An 18,150-nucleotide genomic window follows, 5' to 3' on the forward strand; every position below is an offset into this window, starting at 1 on the left:
TTCAACATTAAATTGTGGAATAGTAAGTAAGCAGCTTAATATTGTTATGGTCTGCTGGACTAAAACAACACTAAAGCTAATTAGTTACTATTTCCAATCTTAAATATAAGATTTAGTTTATAACGTAACTAATACTACAAATTAAATCTTATATTTAAGACTAGAAATAATAAGTAAACCAAATAACATGAGTAGAGGACCATATAGTATACACATTAGTACTTGGCCCTGTATGAGATTTGGACCCAATAATCTACATTCAATCCTATCAAGAGATTTCAATAGATCTTTTCCACTAACTCACAAAAAAAAAAAATACAAGTTTTCATATTACTTCAAACTATAGGGTTAATTTCCTAGGCTCACTGAAAACTTGCTAGTCAGGTTTCAACACAAGTCTCTGTTTTTACTACTACTACTACTCTTTTTTGCTTTGCTTTTATGTATTTATATTAAATTATTAATTTTGATTTGGTGTTAAAGACCGTACATGAATTGCTAAATTCCTTAAATCTAGCTAGGTTTATTATCAAGTCACTTGTGGTTTTATGCTTAGTTAGTATTCCCTTTAGTCCTATTTATAAGCTTTAAATATAAAAAGTGATGTGGTCTATTTTATAAGTTTTAATTTAGATTTGTCTCAACATTTAATTTTTTTTTTAATTTTACCCTTAATTATTTATTCTCTCATTTGCCACACCCTGTCATCAGATTTTCTTTCATCCTTTTTCTTATTTATTATAATGACATATTTAAAAACAAAAGTATATTTTACCTAGTTATTGCTCTTAACTAATTTTATCTAATTTTTGTTATGTCCAAATTAGTTATTTCAAGTTTATAATAGAGAGCAGAGGGAGTAATTGCTTAACGTTTGACTATATTTGGAGCTTTAATTTGGTTTATTATTCCATTTAAGCTTTATATTTTTCTACGCAAAACATCAAAGATGTCGACATATGAGCGCGTACACACACACACACATATATATATATCTATTATTAGTACGATATGTCAAGTTTGAAAAATTTTGCGTTGGCAAAAAAAAAAGAAAAGAAATATGCGAATATAATATAGATTCAACATATCTCTTCGGTCACTTCCTAAAGATAAAACAACCTTAATCTATTTTGATCTCATATTTATTATTATTATTTAAATTAATTTGCTTACCCTGTGAAATAATATAATATAATAAGGCGTTATGTAGGAGTATTTTAGAGAGTTATAATTTACTTATTTATTTAAATTTCTTAATTAATTCATATTATTTAAGTAAGTTTTATATTAAGGATTAAAAGAGTAGTAATGACGGCAATAATTCATACTGGTACTTAAGTTGTTAGGATTTTGCAGTCCAATGACACTAAACGTCTCCTTTAACTTTTTTTTTTTTTGGGAAGTATAGGTTTGTGAATTTTTATAAAAGGTATATTAAGTTGTTTTAGTATTCTTTATTAGAGATAATTTTATTTAATATATTGTCATATTTTTTTTTTTGATACAATTATATTGTCAGATACTAATAAGACCCATTTGAGTCTTGTATCTAAAACCGGAGAGAGTACTAAGTGACGATTCGAACATCTAATTTTTGATGGTACATAAGTTTTTGGGGGGCCAAGGAAATGATATTATGGTAGGCTTTACAAGCTCGAGAAAACGGGCTTTCAGTTGGCCCAGACATATCAGCTTCAAAGAGTTAGTCCATGACACAAGGCCTGTTCTCGTCTAGGCCCATCCGGGATTAGCGCCATCTCTACTCTAAACCACGTGGCATTTGTTGGTACAACGACAGTCGACAGAGCAGACATCTTGTATCCTCTTTCGTTTCTTATCAATCAATAAATTTCAGGCCGTAATTGATTTTTAAAAAACAAAAAATTTCTTGCCACCAATAGAGCGCCAGGAATTGGATGATTAGCGATGAAGTGTGGGTCTGCAGAGTGCAATTTCTCCTTTTGTTGGTTTTCTGGTTAAAGGACGAACGTATCAGTTTAGAGCTCTAAAATCATGGAGAATTCTGAAGAATTGGGACTCCAAGAGCAACCGGTGGTTCTCATCACCGGCTGTTCTCAAGGAGGAATTGGACACGCGCTGGCACGCGCATTCGCCGCCAACAAGTGTACGGTGGTTGCCGCAAGCAGGTCACGGTCATCCATGGCCGACCTGGAGCAAGATCCCAGGTTCTTCTTGCAGGAGCTCGATGTTCAGTCAGATCAGAGCGTCCAACGAGCGGTGAAGAATGTTCTGGACAAGTATGGCCGTGTCGATGTTTTGGTGAATAATGCCGGAATTCAGTGCGTTGGTCCACTTGCCGAGGTTCCTCTCTCCGCCGTCCAGCAAACTTTCGATACCAATGTGTATGGTTCGTGTCAATTTCACGAGCTTTTTCTATTTCAATCGTCGTTTGGTTTTGTGGATCCGGAATTTCGATATTATATTATCATCGAGTTCACGGTGACAATGACAAATGAACTGACCAAATTCTATCATTTTCTTCCTTTAATCTGAATTAGGGATTTGACTTTGGTAATCGTTGTTAGTGTTTCTTTTTTTCTTTCTTTTTTTTTTTGGCGCGGGATAAGACAACTAAAGAAGGAAGCTATTATAAGATGAATCTTATGGTTTTCCGTGCGAACACCTCAATGTAATGCTGAAATAGGAGTATCAATTGGTTATTCTTACCCTTAATTTCATACAGTTACCAAGTTTTTGTATATTTTACGAACAAATGCAGGTTCATTGAGAATGGTTCAAGCTGTTGTTCCACACATGGCGAATAGGAAAAAGGGGAAGATCGTAAACGTTGGTAGTGTTGCTGCTATGGCCGCTGGACCATGGTCAGGCACTTACACTGCTTCCAAAGCTGCTCTTCATGCTTTGACTGATACTCTCAGGTTTGCATATGCTTCAAATCTGCAGTCTTAGCTTGCTCTGAGAATTGATCTTTCTTGCATAAAATTAGTGGCAAGAGAATTGGTGACAGAAAACAACCGTTCATGCAGTTATGTGCATGCTTTGAGTTGTTCATAAAGTTGTTCCTAGACTTCGTCAGGGTTCAAAGAAGCTGCAATCTTTGCTAAAACTTAGTATATGTTTGGTCGCATATCAGAAATAATCGATTCAATTGTGGAAGCAAGTAGTTAGAAAAACAATAGTTTTGATCGTCTCGAACGAAACATAACTAGAATATTTGTGATGGAAAATCATTGTTCATGTAGTCTTGTACACGCTTTAAGTCGTTAGGCTTCAAGGAAAATGCAAATTTATTCAAGAAAAGCTGTACTTTGTTGGATGGAATTTGAAGGACTATGATGTTATATCATCTGCTCACCCATTGAACTTTTTTCTTTGATCCACATATTAAATTGAATTGTTCCTTGACTTTTGTGTGTTTGGTATTTTATATTTGCCGTTGTTTATTCAAAACATGCACAGATTGGAACTGAGTCATTTTGGAATTGATGTTGTGAACGTTGTGCCCGGAGCTATCAAGTCAAATATTGGGAATTCTGCAGTAGCCAGCTACAACCGAATGCCTGAATGGAAGTTGTTTAAGCCATTTGAAGCAGCGATTCGAGAGAGAGCTCATTTTCCACAAAGATCCAAGTCCACCCCTACGGATGAGTTTGCTAAAAACACTGTGGCCACTATCCTCAAGAAGAACCCACCTGCATGGTTCTCTTCTGGTCACTACTCAACCATCATGGCTATTATGTACCATATGCCAATCTGTGTTAAGGATTTTCTTTTGAGGAAAGCAATGAATTGTTGAGCTTCATGTTGGTTTTGATGAGAAGAACATTACCCAAAAAAGAGACAAATTATGCAGAAAATAATTATATTGGATTGAGGATTAGAAAGGATAATATAGACTGCTTTAAATGGCATTGCCTTTCATTAATAATACAGGCCGCATTTGTACCTCTTAAACTCGATCAGCTCTAGTTTTTCATATTTAGAAAAATATCATCATTTTGAATTTTACGGTTTTTCTAGTCTTTAATTTTAGTTTTTTTTAAGTAAATCATACGTGTCTTTTAAGCTGTTGGGAATCACATTACTTAATAATTTTGAAAAGTGGTTAATAAGAAATTTTGGAGCTTAAGGGAGTAGTTCTCCTTGCATTATTTTTTAATATTCTTTTCCACTTGTAAGATTTGAATTCTAATTTTGTTTTTAAAAAAGTCAAGTCTCATGATTTGATGTAACTCCCGTTTGGATGCATCTGTCGAATTACGTAATATTAAATTAATTACAAGTTATATTCATTTTTCTAATGTAATTAATAAAATTAACTGATGACAAGACATTAATTTTTTGGCCGTCATGCAACAGTAATTCAACTATTATACTTGTGTATTATTTTTTGGCCTGCACGTACCTGCATATTGTATTGTCTACAAATATATTACATTAAGATTATTCACCCCAACAATTGTAATTTTTCTGCCTTAACAAAACTTAGGATTTGTTTAGACTAAAGGTTTAACTTTTACTCCAATTATATTTTACAATATGAAATTGAAATAAAAATCAATTATTATAACGTGACTTGTATTTAGACATGTTCTTGTCCAAAAAAGTCAGTTTGAATGAACATTGAACTTTTATAACCCTTAGAAGCCTTTAAATACCACTTTAAGTCTAACTCGACTTTTAGAGGGGATTAATTAAAAAAAAAAAAGAAGTTCATCTGACTCTGAAATTAGCACGGGTACTACGAAGCCGCATCGTCAGCGTCCATCATGCAGGTTTTTCTCACCTGAAGATGACATGATATCCTTACCATTTAAGTTCCCCTTGAAACTGAAATTTTTTTATAAACATGTATATGATGAAATTTATACAAAATAAATATTTCAAACAAAATTGAAACTCATCCCAATCTTTTGATACAAAAATCCTTCTCTTGTTTTGTTTTTCCTAGTTTGGGAGACTAGCACTCTGGTTTTGTGAACCCTCCTCACTCGCCCAACCAAATTCATGTATTTAGAATCGTGTAATGGGTTAGCTCCTTTTTCGGTCTATCCCATAAAAGCTCAATCGCAGGTACGACCATTGGCATACATAAAATTCCAAAATCTCCAGAGATTGCTCTTAATTTAAACAAGGTCATTTTAATTAGTCTACCCACCGTAAGCCTCATAAAGAATGGTGGTGATTACCATAATATACCATTCCTGGCGGCTGGAGAGGCCGGAAACTAGGAGGCACTGGGGCTTGCTGCGACATTGTTATTGGTTGATGCTGGTTTACAGGCGCAGGTTGATGCTGGCTCATTTGCAGTGTCTGATGTGCTATAGGCATTACTGGCCCCACCATGTGTGGGGGAGGTGGGGGTGGGGGTGGTCTGGGTGCTAAGGGAGGGACGCTTCCATACCCATAACCAGGGATTACTGCTGTTGATTGCATATACTGCTGCGACGTGGGATTACCAAGTAAATGATATTGACCTTGTGATGCAGGGGCTTGATTTTGCATTGTTGGTTGGGCCACCATAACTGAAGTAAATGAATGACTAGGTGCAGGCACCATCTTCTGTGTAGACCTAAAAGCATTGGGATCTGACTCAGGTGTCGACTTATCAGGGTTTGAGGAGGACGCAGAAGAGAGACCAGCATTTTTTGCCTCTTCAGCTGCAAATGTTGAGAGAACAGAAGTCATGATCAATTGGGAAGAGGAAGAAGCCGCAAGCTTATCTGCAACCTCGGCAGCAATTGCTGCAGCCGACTTCTTATTTGGTGCTTCAGATTTCGTATTTGCATCGGTTGCCAAAGAAGATGCTTTCTGCACAAAGTTGTCATCGTCTAGTCGTTTCCTCATGTTGTTAGCCTCCTCAACTTGTGCTTCTGCTACCTTCATATTAGTTGAATTGTATCAGTGCACAGTGAACAATGTATATGTTAGCATCAATAGCAACAAAAGCATCTCAAATTGCAGTAGCAATGAAAGCAATATCAACAAGTTATAGATGGCATCAAATGCTATTAGAACAGAATAATTTCAAACTCGGATCCACAAAAGACTGATGTTTGTCAAGCATTCAGCCTCGTAGGTAAAACCCTACATGTACCATGGACATGTGCAGTTGTACTGCAGGCAAGGATCTCCACAATCAATATCAAAATGAAAGGCAAGCAATTATCTAGTTTTCTTTAGACAATCAAAATCTAATCAGCCGTGCTTATCAACTAACTCAAGATACAAAATCTATGGAGATAGGAACTCAATGTTCATAATTCTGAATACCACTGCATAATTATCTATAGCCAGCTGCCAATTCTATACAACAATGATTTCAGAGCATCTTCAACCAAAACTAAATTTTTTAATAATTTTACTATTTTCTGTTATCTTGATTATGAGACCTTCACCAAGGTAGCTCTTAAAATTCAACTACTGTTGGCCAGAAGAGGAATTTAGTGAAGCAATCAAATGGTGCCAAACCGAAATACATGTTCAATGCGTATCAAACCCAACAAGAGACTGATCAAAACAGGACAGCCTTCTGTAAGAAGGAATACTATGTTACGCACCTGCACTTGAGTACGAATATTCTCCAATTCAGATTCCTGAGACAAAAATCCACAAAGGATTGCAAGAAATTGACGTTTAGAGCTTGGTGCCAACCAGAAGCCAGGTGAGTGCGGATCACATAAAGGAGTTTAAGCAGAAGGACATGATAACAAACCTGCTCATGCAAAGCTTCTTTTAACTGCAATACAAGCGCTACTCTACTGGCTTCAACTAATTTAAGTTTTTCAATGCATTGTCTCAAGAGAGTTTCTTCCTCCTCTAGTCCCTTTGCCAAAGTTTTTCGCTTTGGATCGTTTGCTGATAAAGAAAGGAAGATTAGAATCATAAATTTCACAACGTTGATTTACCATAATACCCTCTGAACTTACCAACAGAGCATGCAATATCAACATCTTTCTCCATCTTTCTTACACGCTGAACGGTAGACTTGCATTTTTTCATCTCTGCATCTTCACTCATTTGTTCACTGAGCACCAAATGAAATGCAGAGACTATTTTTTCTGCTGCACCTCCAATGGACAATTTCTGGCTTCCCAAAAAAAAAAAGTGAGCTATGGAAAAATAATGGCAGTCGAATGACACAATAAAATATTTAAACAGATATAGAAACTGGAGGAAAAAGAAGTCAGAAAGGTCCAAAATCTAACCGTTCTAATGTAGCGAGAATCCCTTTTCATAATTCTTACAGAACGAGATCGCTTTTTGTTGAGTTCCAATGGTGGCGGTGCTTCTCCTCCAAGCATTACATCTTTAAGATTCCGTGCCCGAGATCCAAACACCCTCCTTTGCTCCCATATATCAACCTAAATGTTGAATGAGCATCCAAATTAACCAATCAAACAGCCTGACTCAGGATAATGGTGTTCAAATCACTTTGTCACCATTCATAAGACATATCTGAGGGTATAGCCCATGCATAAGTAAAAGTCCACAAACACTTTAGACTCAAATCTTCCACCCACACATTCCCTTTTGACTGGCTGTGACTGTCGTATGGGCTCAATAATTACTTCAAACCATGGAAAATAGACTTACCAATCTAGATACCACGTTCTTTCCATGATCATCACCTTTCTCAATAACATCTTTAAGTGCGGCAGGAAGAACCTTCCAAAACTCAGTCACAAATTCATTTCCTTTCCGCTTGCTGTTCTGCAAAATATCATTTGCAAGGTATAGAAGGGGCACCCTCTGAACCATCTCTGAATTGTGGAATTGTTTATTCCATGTTTCAACAACCAATTCTGCTTTACTCCGGTGAAATATACACCAATGTGATAAAGCTAAACCAAAAAGTTAAGGATAACAAACTATGCAACATCAACAACCAATAAAAATGCACCTATTTGCATTTCAACAAGCAATTATAACAACAAAATTTGATGCTCAAAAGATCTTCAATCTATCAAGTAATTCAAGCACTATGGATAATACTTCCAGTCTCCATGAACTAGGACTGCACTAGCAAAACGCTCTCTTCCCATTGGACAATATTATTAAATCTGATCAACAGTGGAATCCATAGAAGGTATTAATTGTGTATATTAAAGAAAACAGAGAGCAATATACAAAAAGCACGTACAAGAATAAATGCCACTAGAAAGATGACAAAAAACTACTTTTTAAAAGGTCAAGGCGAGGGAAATATTCCATTGAACTTCACACTGAAACAATCCTACATGCTCATAGATGAATAGACATGATTATCCTAATCACACAAAACATTATGAAATTGTCATCAACTTATCAAAGCTCCTTTGAATATGGATCATTGATCATCACAAGTGTTATTTAAGTCTGCAATTTAGATAATATTATAAAAGTTTCTGCCACAAGTCTCTAACTAGAGCAACACCCATTATATTCGTTCATTTGTATTATATATGACACAAACGTATGGCTCCTACTATAGTGGCATTGCCATTTCTGTACAAGAATTCTTCTGGTGGTTTTATGCCTAATGTAAGTTCGTCTTTATTCTCTTGAAGATTTTTTTAAAAAATGACACCCAGAAATCACACCAAGGTATGATCCATCAGGTAGAAAGGAGATTAGGAGATCAGGTACACCCCAGATCATTGCTCCATTCCATTGAAAACTAAATTAGGCAGGCGTAGTCGTTAAGATTTACCTTGTGGCATTTTACTATGGAAACCATAACCCTTACCTTAGAATGGTTCTGGCAGCTTTTAATTGGAAGAGATCTTAGTCTAGAGGCTACTTAGTCAAGCATAACAAGCATCAAGTTGACAGGAAAAGCATTGACCATCATTACTACTAAAACTACTAAGGCTCCGTTGCGGAGTACGGACAAGTGGAATGAGGGAATGTTGCTCAACTGACCAAAAAAGAAGTGTAGCACTCTCGTTGTGACACCAACTTGTGGGTAAAAACAAATGAGTTTCAGAGAAGAACTAGCTGAATTAGCAATGAGAAGTGATACTTTTATAGCACAGAACAATTCATGGTAATGCAGAGTGATAATGGCAATTCCAACACTTCCTGCTCCGCCTCTCCCTCCAAAAATATGAAAAAATTCCTCGGCAGCTACCATGGCAGCATTGGCCATCACCTGCAGTCTTTTTCCGGCTTGCCACTCTATGCCATTGACGAAAATGATTTAAATCAAACTTGTTTACCAAAGTAATCTACCAGCATGACAGGACTACATCACACTTTTAGACTCATGATTGCAATTTTGAACTGCCAACCTAGCGTATTTATAAATTCCACGTGGTTGCGCAAACAATTTCAATATGTATAAGCAATTAATTAAACCACATAATACTCCCTCCGTTCCTTATTATAAGAGACATTTGATGCTTATGACATGTTCCTATATATAAGAGACACTTAAAAGTTGTCTCTACTTTTTTGTATTAATTTCCTATTTTACCCATATTTATTGTCTCCAATTCACACTCTCTCTCCCTCCCACTTCTCTTTCTTTCAATAATTTAATTGTTCTCTCTCATGCTCTCTCTCCTTATTAATGAGGGTATTTTTGGAAAAAAAGATTATATTTTTTACACATTGATTGTTCTTAACTAATTTTAACTGCTTTTTTGATCAACGTAATTCGGTTATTCGTCTCTTATAATAAGGAACGGAGGGAGTACTGAACAAGATAATAATTCCTACAAAACAACAAGATGTCCATACACAAGATCCATATGAATGCAATATGATTGAAGAAATGATATTTAAACTAACGCTGTCGACTCAATGGAGCTGAAATGGCAGAATGACATGGCTGTTCTGGTGGTTCCTGCTATAAGAGCCCCCCCCCCCCAACCCACAAAAAAAAAAAAAGGAACTTTTCCCCAAAAACAGCAAAAAGACAAAAGGATAGGCACCACAGCCTCTTTTACTGCTATGGTGACCATTAAGCGTGCCAGGATGCAAATTTGAACTGCCAACCTAGCGCAATTATAAATGTCACATGATTCTATTAACAATTTTTATACATATAGATAAACTAATTAACCCATAAGATATCCGAAACACCTCCAAATCCCAAGATTATATGAGCCAGATGGGCGAGTCGATTAACAGAACCATAAAAGCAGTTTATCAAAGAGGAGGAGGAAGAGAAAAGAAGATTATCAAGCACAAGGAACCCAATGAATGGATACTTTCAATACACTGCTGGGTGCTGTTAAGCCTCGACAGCTTGTCCGCAAGAATCTGTTCACTAAACACGCTATTCATCTCAACTCTAGAAGGCTCCCAATCTACCTGCCAGCCAGTCCCTGCCAGAAACAGTATAAGCCAAACCCTACGGAAACTAGCATAAATTATGGGAAAAGAGAAGAGAACAAATTCTGATTTTGGGACCCAACAACCCTAGAACAGAATTGAAACGAAGCCAAAAATTGCCAAGTTACTCGAAGCATACCTTAGTGAGCTTCCAAGACCAAGCCAAGAGAAACTTCGGCACAAAGCCAACGAATCTCAAAAACTGAGCAAATGCAGAGCATGGATGACTAATTGGGCAGAAATACAAAACTTCAACGATGCTAGAAAATTAGCGCGGATAGAAGCTACCACATTTTTGACAAATCACAGAAACTCTAAGACGAAACAGAGGGAAAAAGCTGTTCTGGTGAGTTCTAGTTGATTTAGACGAAAGGAGGTCGACTTCGGAAAACCCTACAGAAAAAATAATTAATTTACACGATAAAAATAGGATAGATGCGTCTCACAACGTAAAGAAGAGATTGACGGAGAACGAGCTCCCAGAGAAAAAGAGGAGGAACAAGAAGCCGAAGGAAGTGCGAGGTTTGAGTTTTCTCCCATTTGGCGCAAACTATGCAAGGTGTCTAAACGGCGCAGGATAGATGCATGCTTGCACAGTACCGACACTGCGCTACAGTCTACCAAGGAGTATTTTTCCCTTCCTTTCTTTCTCAAATAAAAATAGTTTGATGATTTATGGAAGAAAAATTGGAGACCAAATAAAAACAACACGTATTGAAAAAAAATGCAGTACCCCTGAGTATTTTGTAATACAGTCACTATTCTGAAATATTTTTCTTGTATGTCCAGTATTCTAAAATATTTTTTTCTCTTAGTGCTAAGGGCATCAAAAAAATACTTTTAGATACTAGATGCATGTAAAAAATATTTTAAAGTATTGGATGTATTAAAAAATACTTTAATATACTAGGTGCACTTAAAAAATTATTTCAAAATACTAGATATACTATAAAATACTTTTTGATGTTAAGTGCATCCAGAAAAATATTTTGGATGCTGAATACACCTTAACGGAAAAAAAACCTCTAAATCTCTGTTACTTGCTAATAAATATTTTATCTTGAAAACAAAGTAACTAAATACTCAGCATATCATTCAAAATTAATAAATACATTGTTCCTACCTGCACATGCTAGTTGAATGAGTTGTACTGAATTACACATGAAGTTATAAACAACATTGCTTGAGCAAGAAGACAGGAAGAGTAATTGTGGCCTAAGCGGATGCTAGAAACTATTCCGTGATCGGCTGATCGCTTGTAGTTCCAATTTTAGAATTTACTCAGTTTACAGTCTCTAAAACAAAGTGTGAAAAAGGTTTTGCAGAGAGGGGAGATTAGTTTAACATCTCTTCCATGATCCTTTTTCCCCCAAAGAGACTTCTCAAAATGAAATTAAGATTCAAATCTGAAGAGAGGGACCCAACTCCCCTCCTAAAATTTTTGTACCAAAAAGAAAATCTAAAGACAGAAAGGAGGAAAAGGAAACGCTGAAAGAGAATAATGAGGAAGGTTATGCTTGGACTTACCCTAACATATTTTAAATCATTTATAAGCAATTGATTGTATGACCAAATTTTTCATTGTGTGTGTGTGTGTGGGGGGGGGGGGGGGGGGCGTGTGTGTGATTATTCCAGATAACGAAAATCATTTTTGGTTTTTTTTCGAACGATGAGTTTGATTAATATTACAACATCCCATCAGTATTTCTTCCCTCCTCAGCTTGCATTCCCATTAATCATTTTGCTCCAAATAATAAAATGCTCCTTGAAGGACTAGACCACAACTAGCTAAATTTCAGTTCAGTTGATCGGTAAGAAAATTAAAAAACTAAAAGCATTCAGGCGGATGTTCAAACCAAATGAAAAATCTACGAGATCAACAAGCTCTTAGTTTGGCGGTTCTAACACTAGATCTATATAAGCCCAACAAACAGATCAACTGGGAAAACTCCAAACCCATCAAAAGCCAAATACATATTCGCATCGGCAAATCCCAATTCCCTCCCAAGATACACCTGCAGAGCTGCCAAGAAGCACCCAGCTATACTTCCATGCAATCATCAATAAAATCCAGGGGAGAACTCTTCCTACTGCTTAGTAACTTTACCATGAGCTTCAAGTTTTGCAGCAACTTGCTCTTCAGATAAAGGTAAATAGTATATGCGAGGTGTTGCCCTAGTCTTGCGAAAGAGATCATCCAGAGTAACAATGGGTGGGTCAACCTTTTCTGGAAGGGGTGGTGGGGATGGAAGCCGTTCTCTAGCTGCTGGTGGCGGTTTGGACAAAGGTGGTGGAGGTGGAAGAGTAGCTGGAACTGGCCGCTGCTCCTGGTGCCGACGAGGAGAAGGCTCTGGCTGTGAGGTAGGTGGGGTGGGAGGAACTACAGGAGCACTACTGACCGAGACAGCCTGAACAGGAGGAGCCTCTACCTTCATTTTCACTTCTTCAGGTTCAACAAATTCAGCAAGTAATTGGCGTCCACCATTAGGCGGCCATTGGAGGTTATACACAGCATTTCGAGTCTCAATGGCTTCGTCCACTGAAGAATACTGCATCAACAAGAAACCAACACAAATTACTCAACTGTATCATGAAGAAGCCATACAGTGGTAGAAGAAAAATGGAGGGATGAGAGGGTGAGAGAGAAGGAGAACAAAGTCATACAGTGACATAGCAATGGGTCTTGATCTGATCCATCCAAAAACTAACGACTTTCCCAGTCTTACCAAGAAGCTCATGCACAGCTTTGAGAGTAAAAGGACGAAGAAACCGATCAATTCTTAGGGAATTTGTCGGGGATCTCTCTGGCGGTGGAACTGCCAAAGATCAAAGCTAAGCTATTTAGAATAAGGAAGCATATTACACATAGGCATCACACGCAGCGCGGCACAAACAACATAATCAAGTAAGCAGAAAGGGGCATGATAATTAATAAGATAATAAGTGCTTATTCAACTTCGAGTAAAAATATTCAGGGAATGAGTTCAAGAAGCATCTAAGATCGGACAATAGTGCGCTTTGAAATGCATGCATCCAGAATCAAAATATGAAAGCATCCAGCTGAAATATAAAATTTGTTAATCCAAGCATCAAACAGAACAAGTCAATCACAATTTTCATATCGAACCAACAAATTGCCCACTAACCAATGCGCTCTCTCGGTGATTCATCAACTGCTGAAGAATTAGACATAGAGAAGCTGCGCTTCAAAGCAATTGGTTCATCCTTGGGAGTAGTAGCAGAAGTGAGACCACTGCTTTGTGGAGCTGGAGCTTTAGCAATTTCAGTGTTCCACCGCCGTACCCTTTTGGCAGGCTCATTGTTCCCAGGTAACGCATGATCTGTGACACGATTTCAAAATAATACTAAACTTTTTTGCTACTATGAAATAAATAAATAAGGAAGTTTCCTAGTCATTTATTTTAAATACCGGTAAAGGCAGTGTCTCAGCTGGCAAAATATATTCCACATATAGTAGACGAATTTCAGTATACACAACAAGAACAATAGTTTAATTGGGAGATGAGGAAGGAAATAAATTAGCGTTACTAGCCTCACAGAAACCTCCCAAAGCATATAGGGAAATCATATATGAATTTGGATGCTCAGAAGTAGAAAACTAAATTAGTTACATTATGAAATATGAGTTAAGTCCGAGGATTAATCTCCACATGGAATCAAATAGTATTAACTATTACTCCTCTCAATTAAACATAACACAAAATTAAAATATAAAGCAAAAAAGAGCACAAGAACAATGGTCAGAAGTTCAGTGCGGATGATAAATGTAACAATAAAGATCATGAGAGAAAAGCTTACCAGTAAATTTTCTTTTTTCAACAGAGACAGCAGGATGCATATCACTGTCTTGGTGGGTAAAATCTTTTCCTGCAGATACAACATCTCCTACATCTTTACTATCACTTTCCTCCTTCACAATAGGCACTTCACTATTCTCCATCTTGTTTCTAAGTTCCGCATCATGTAACTTAGAATCAAATTGCTTACTCTCTGGCAAATCCTCTTCCATGGAATCTTCACCAGAACTTCTGTCTAAGTTTAACTTTTCTAGATACCCAGCATCTTCAATGCCATTGGTCTTGTTTAAGTCTGAACTTGTAATATTATTGCTCCTCTCTTCAAGGGATGCCTTTTCCTTGGGTGGGTCTCCAACATCCATAGGATATGTCTCATCACAAACAGGGACAACATTGTTGGATGATGATTCCAACACCTCTGGCCTAACATTATCTTGTTCTAATTTAACATTATCAGCAATTATATTATCCTTTAGTTCATTCTTTTCATTAATTGACACAGAATCACTAGAAATAGAATCAGATTTTACTTGAGACCCTAAACTAGGGTTGACCTCAGATACCTGATTTTTTGGAGCAGGAGAGTGCACCATAAGATCCATGCTTTGGGGCTCTATGTCACACTCCGGTTGGGACTTCTGATCTTCAGATTCTAGCCGAACATTTGACTCCTCATTCTCCGTCTTGGCTGCTGAGTCCCCATTCTCCTTTTGTGTTTCAGTTCTGTAAGAATCCTGACAACTAGCTACTTCTTCTGTTAAAACACTCCCGCTGACAGTAATACCAGGCTCCACAGTAGAACTAGGAGTGACTTGCTCCTCATCCCCAATCTTAGATTCTCCACCATCAGGCAAGCCCTTAGGTGCAACTTCTTGATCCATGACTGGCACACTAACATTGGCATCAACTGGGGTGGAAACACCATCCAGTTTTTCATTATAATTGCAATCGATACCGACAACCTCAGTAATCTTTTCATTGTTTTCCCTTTCAATTGGTTCAGTTATACAAATATTTCCCCTTTCAGCAGTATCAATTGCTTTGTCACTTCCTGTTTCAATTGTATTAACTATTTTGGCAACTGTAGTCCCCGTCAGTGACTCTTCTGCCCCACCTACTGGCTGAGGATCAAGATCAGCTCCACTAGCATCATCCTTCTTAGAGGCCTCAGCAGCCACCCTGCGAAGGTCTTCATCCAAACGCCTGATCAAATCATCTTTCAAACCTTTTACAGGTAGTTTCCTTCTCTTCAGCTCCTCTTTCAGTTCTGTAACCTTCCACTGATCAATGGGTCGATTGTCAAGAACTGGATATCTTGATGACATTATATCCAAATACAACTCACCTTCAGTAACCTGTAGTCAGCAATGAAATGTTATGCACAATCAACTACAGGAAACACAACTATTCAATTTAAAAAATAAATAAATAAATAAATAAGCAGCAGATGATGGCATACATTAGTATAAACAAGAGAAAGAATCAAACGCTACAAGAATAAGGCTAAAAATAAGTAATTTCCTAAATAAAAGACATTGAAATTACCAGAAAAATATTACCACGAGCATGCAACAAAAACCAGAGAAATCAAATTCTCACACATCATAACAGAACCACAGGCATTCAATGATTCAAGCCATCCTTTCGAAATTGACTGCAACTTTGAACCTAACATCAGTGTGGGCAAGCCGGTACATTACAGAGCAACAATCCAACTAAAGACAGAATGTTTTACATGCACAATTCATTTGCCTTGACAGATTTTTTACAGCTTTCTTTATTCAGATCCACCCCAAGTCATAGCATGTATTACAAAGGAAAATATCCCTCAGCACACACTTCAAAATGTTTCCAAGATATTAACTAGATAAACTCAGAGTGGAAAAGTCAAGATAACACCGAGTAGAAAAAAGGTTTTTTTTGGGGGTGGGGGGGGAGCGGAGGGGATTTCACTAAACAATTATCACGCAGATGAAACTTCCACTGCCCACCGTGCAATATCAGGAAATGCACAACATTTAACAGGGATACGATTATTGTATCGCACAAACCAATTATTTCGGAGATATTGTTGAAACACCACACAGCATTTTATCTGACGAAGAATAAAAGAATTAGAAACCGGGATCCTGACAGGATTATTGAAACACTTACAATGACAGTTTTGTTGCAAGCAAAGGCCACACTTTGCGTATGGGGGGAAAGAGCAGATATATGAGAAACCCTAATTTCACAACACAAAACCCATCATAAGAGGAGATGAAACAGAGACGTAAAAAGAAACCGGCGCAGATACACGCTGAGATTAGACTCCCCAAAATAAATGCTCTACTCCACCCCTAACTCGTTTCGTCGCCTGAAAACAGCCAAAAAGAAAATCTAAAACAGAGTAGCTACCGAAACATAAACAGAATTAAATGAACAGCCACAATGATTCGTCGAAAAACAGGAGCGAAGAAAATGAAAACAGCAAAAGATAGAGAAATCGGGCAATTATTCTCTTCGCTTATTGTTTCGGAAGGGAGCACTAAAAAAACTGGTTATCTAGGGTTCTTTCTTTCCCCGGAAATTTTCGCTCCGCTATCACGTACTCTGCCTAGAGTTTTTTGGGGAAAAAGAATGGCTTGAAAAGCGATAATGAAATTAAGATTTTGTCAAGCATAATGCCTAAAATACCCCTTAGCACACGTGGCAGCGGGATGATCTCGTTCTCAGGTTTTTTTTTGGGGGTGCGTCATTACTCGAGGCCCAAATTTGTTAGCCGGGGATGCATTAGTTCACCCCAAAAAACTGTTTTAAAAAATGCCCTCCAACGCCTTTATATTTTGATCCAGAAAAAAAACTTATACCTATATATTTCATTCTAAAAATATTAATAGAACAAAATTATAAGAGTTAATGTTGCCAAAAAAATAAAATTAAATAATTTAGTCAAAAGAGGAAAAATATATATAAATACCAAATTAAACATTGAGAGATACCTCCATTATGTTTTTCCCTTTTGATTCAGTTGTAAGAACTAAGATTTATGATTTTATAGAAAAAATCATATTGGAAATACCTATACATTTTTTTATTTTTAATTTGGTACTCATATATTTTTCTCAATTAAATCATTTATTGAGCAAAACTAGCTCTTGTAACTTTGTCCTATTAGCATTGGTAGTCTTTGTGCAATAATTAACAATATTAATAGAGTAAAATTAAATATTTAATTAAGAAAAAAAATACATAGGTACTAAATTAAAAATTAAGAAAAAAATATAGAGACCTTCAAAATGGTTTTTTCTTATAAAAAACATATAATTTTCACGTGAATAATGAGATGTTATGAAAATAAGAAAAGTAAATTTTTTGACCAAAAATAAGAATATTGTAGTAGAAATACGTAATTATTCTTATTCACTGAGAACATTCTGCAGCTTTTTATTTATAGAGCTCTAACCTTTATTAAATTTACATAAAATAAACAGAAAAATTAGTTTGCATCTGTGCATAATATGTAACCTATGAGTTGAGAAGTAAAAATTCCAAAAATTCTTTCATTGGAGAGTTTATGGAGTGTAAAATATGAAAGGTTGAGAGTTGGGAGAGTTTATAGATATCCGCGTAAGCTAGTATTTAAAACATTATTTCTTAAATATTCATAAATAAATATTGTGCCTCATTAAAAATTTGTTATATTGTTACTGTGGAGGGGAAAAGTACATAATATGTGTTGAAGTTGTCTCGCTAAAAACCATAACTAGAAAAACCCCCATGAAATAAAATTTTGATTGAGAAAAAAAGCACAGCACAATTTTTATTTATCTTTGGTGATAATATCACATGATGTTTTGTCATTTATACAAAAATTTTTAAGTATATTCTTCTAACATATCTTCTGAATATATTGAATTATCAATATACACAAGTAACAACAAAAAATTATTTAAGAAATCAGCAAAATATGTCTTGCATCTAAATATTCAGTTTGTTCTAAATAATATGATCTCATATAATAGTTTCATAACTATCACAATAAATCTCG

The 18,150-nt window shown here is 36.3% G+C and overlaps 3 protein-coding genes across 6 annotated transcripts; 1 reads left to right on the forward strand and 2 right to left on the reverse strand.

Moving 5' to 3' along the window:
- Positions 1-1,888: 1,888 nt before the first annotated feature.
- On the forward strand, positions 1,889-3,936 carry LOC114721789 (short-chain dehydrogenase RED1-like). Its single transcript, XM_028907651.1, has 3 exons — positions 1,889-2,368; positions 2,741-2,900; positions 3,442-3,936. Exons 1-3 carry the CDS (start codon positions 2,014-2,016, stop codon positions 3,776-3,778), a joined length of 852 nt encoding a protein of 283 aa, XP_028763484.1. The 5' UTR covers positions 1,889-2,013; the 3' UTR covers positions 3,779-3,936.
- Positions 3,937-4,867: 931 nt separating this feature from the next.
- LOC114721830 (regulation of nuclear pre-mRNA domain-containing protein 1B) lies at positions 4,868-10,840 on the reverse strand. Of its 2 annotated transcripts, none has more exons than XM_028907710.1 (8): positions 10,442-10,840; positions 10,179-10,277; positions 7,579-7,826; positions 7,191-7,346; positions 6,912-7,068; positions 6,698-6,840; positions 6,543-6,578; positions 4,868-5,862 (listed from the first exon to the last, which is right to left on the reverse strand). In XM_028907710.1, exons 2-8 carry the CDS (start codon positions 10,252-10,254, stop codon positions 5,149-5,151), a joined length of 1,530 nt encoding a protein of 509 aa, XP_028763543.1. In that variant the 5' UTR covers positions 10,255-10,277; positions 10,442-10,840; the 3' UTR covers positions 4,868-5,148. The 2 variants fall into 2 exon arrangements, with proteins under 2 accessions (XP_028763543.1, XP_028763533.1); XM_028907700.1 differs by having other exon boundaries at positions 10,179-10,295; positions 10,442-10,839.
- A 1,183-nt stretch (positions 10,841-12,023) lies between these two features.
- LOC114721869 (apoptotic chromatin condensation inducer in the nucleus-like) lies at positions 12,024-16,722 on the reverse strand. Of its 3 annotated transcripts, none has more exons than XM_028907767.1 (6): positions 16,275-16,722; positions 14,684-15,475; positions 14,122-14,491; positions 13,449-13,643; positions 12,967-13,118; positions 12,024-12,851 (listed from the first exon to the last, which is right to left on the reverse strand). In XM_028907767.1, exons 2-6 carry the CDS (start codon positions 15,443-15,445, stop codon positions 12,390-12,392), a joined length of 1,941 nt encoding a protein of 646 aa, XP_028763600.1. In that variant the 5' UTR covers positions 15,446-15,475; positions 16,275-16,722; the 3' UTR covers positions 12,024-12,389. The 3 variants fall into 3 exon arrangements, with proteins under 3 accessions (XP_028763600.1, XP_028763608.1, XP_028763592.1); XM_028907775.1 differs by having other exon boundaries at positions 14,122-15,400; positions 15,466-15,475; positions 16,275-16,721; XM_028907759.1 differs by having other exon boundaries at positions 14,122-15,475.
- Between the last annotated feature and the right edge of the window lie 1,428 nt (positions 16,723-18,150).

This window comes from Neltuma alba, unplaced genomic scaffold (assembly GCF_004799145.2).
Source record: "Neltuma alba isolate B1F8T4 unplaced genomic scaffold, ASM479914v2 tig00002293_pilon, whole genome shotgun sequence".
In the NCBI taxonomy this organism is placed as follows: Eukaryota; Viridiplantae; Streptophyta; class Magnoliopsida; order Fabales; family Fabaceae; genus Neltuma; species Neltuma alba.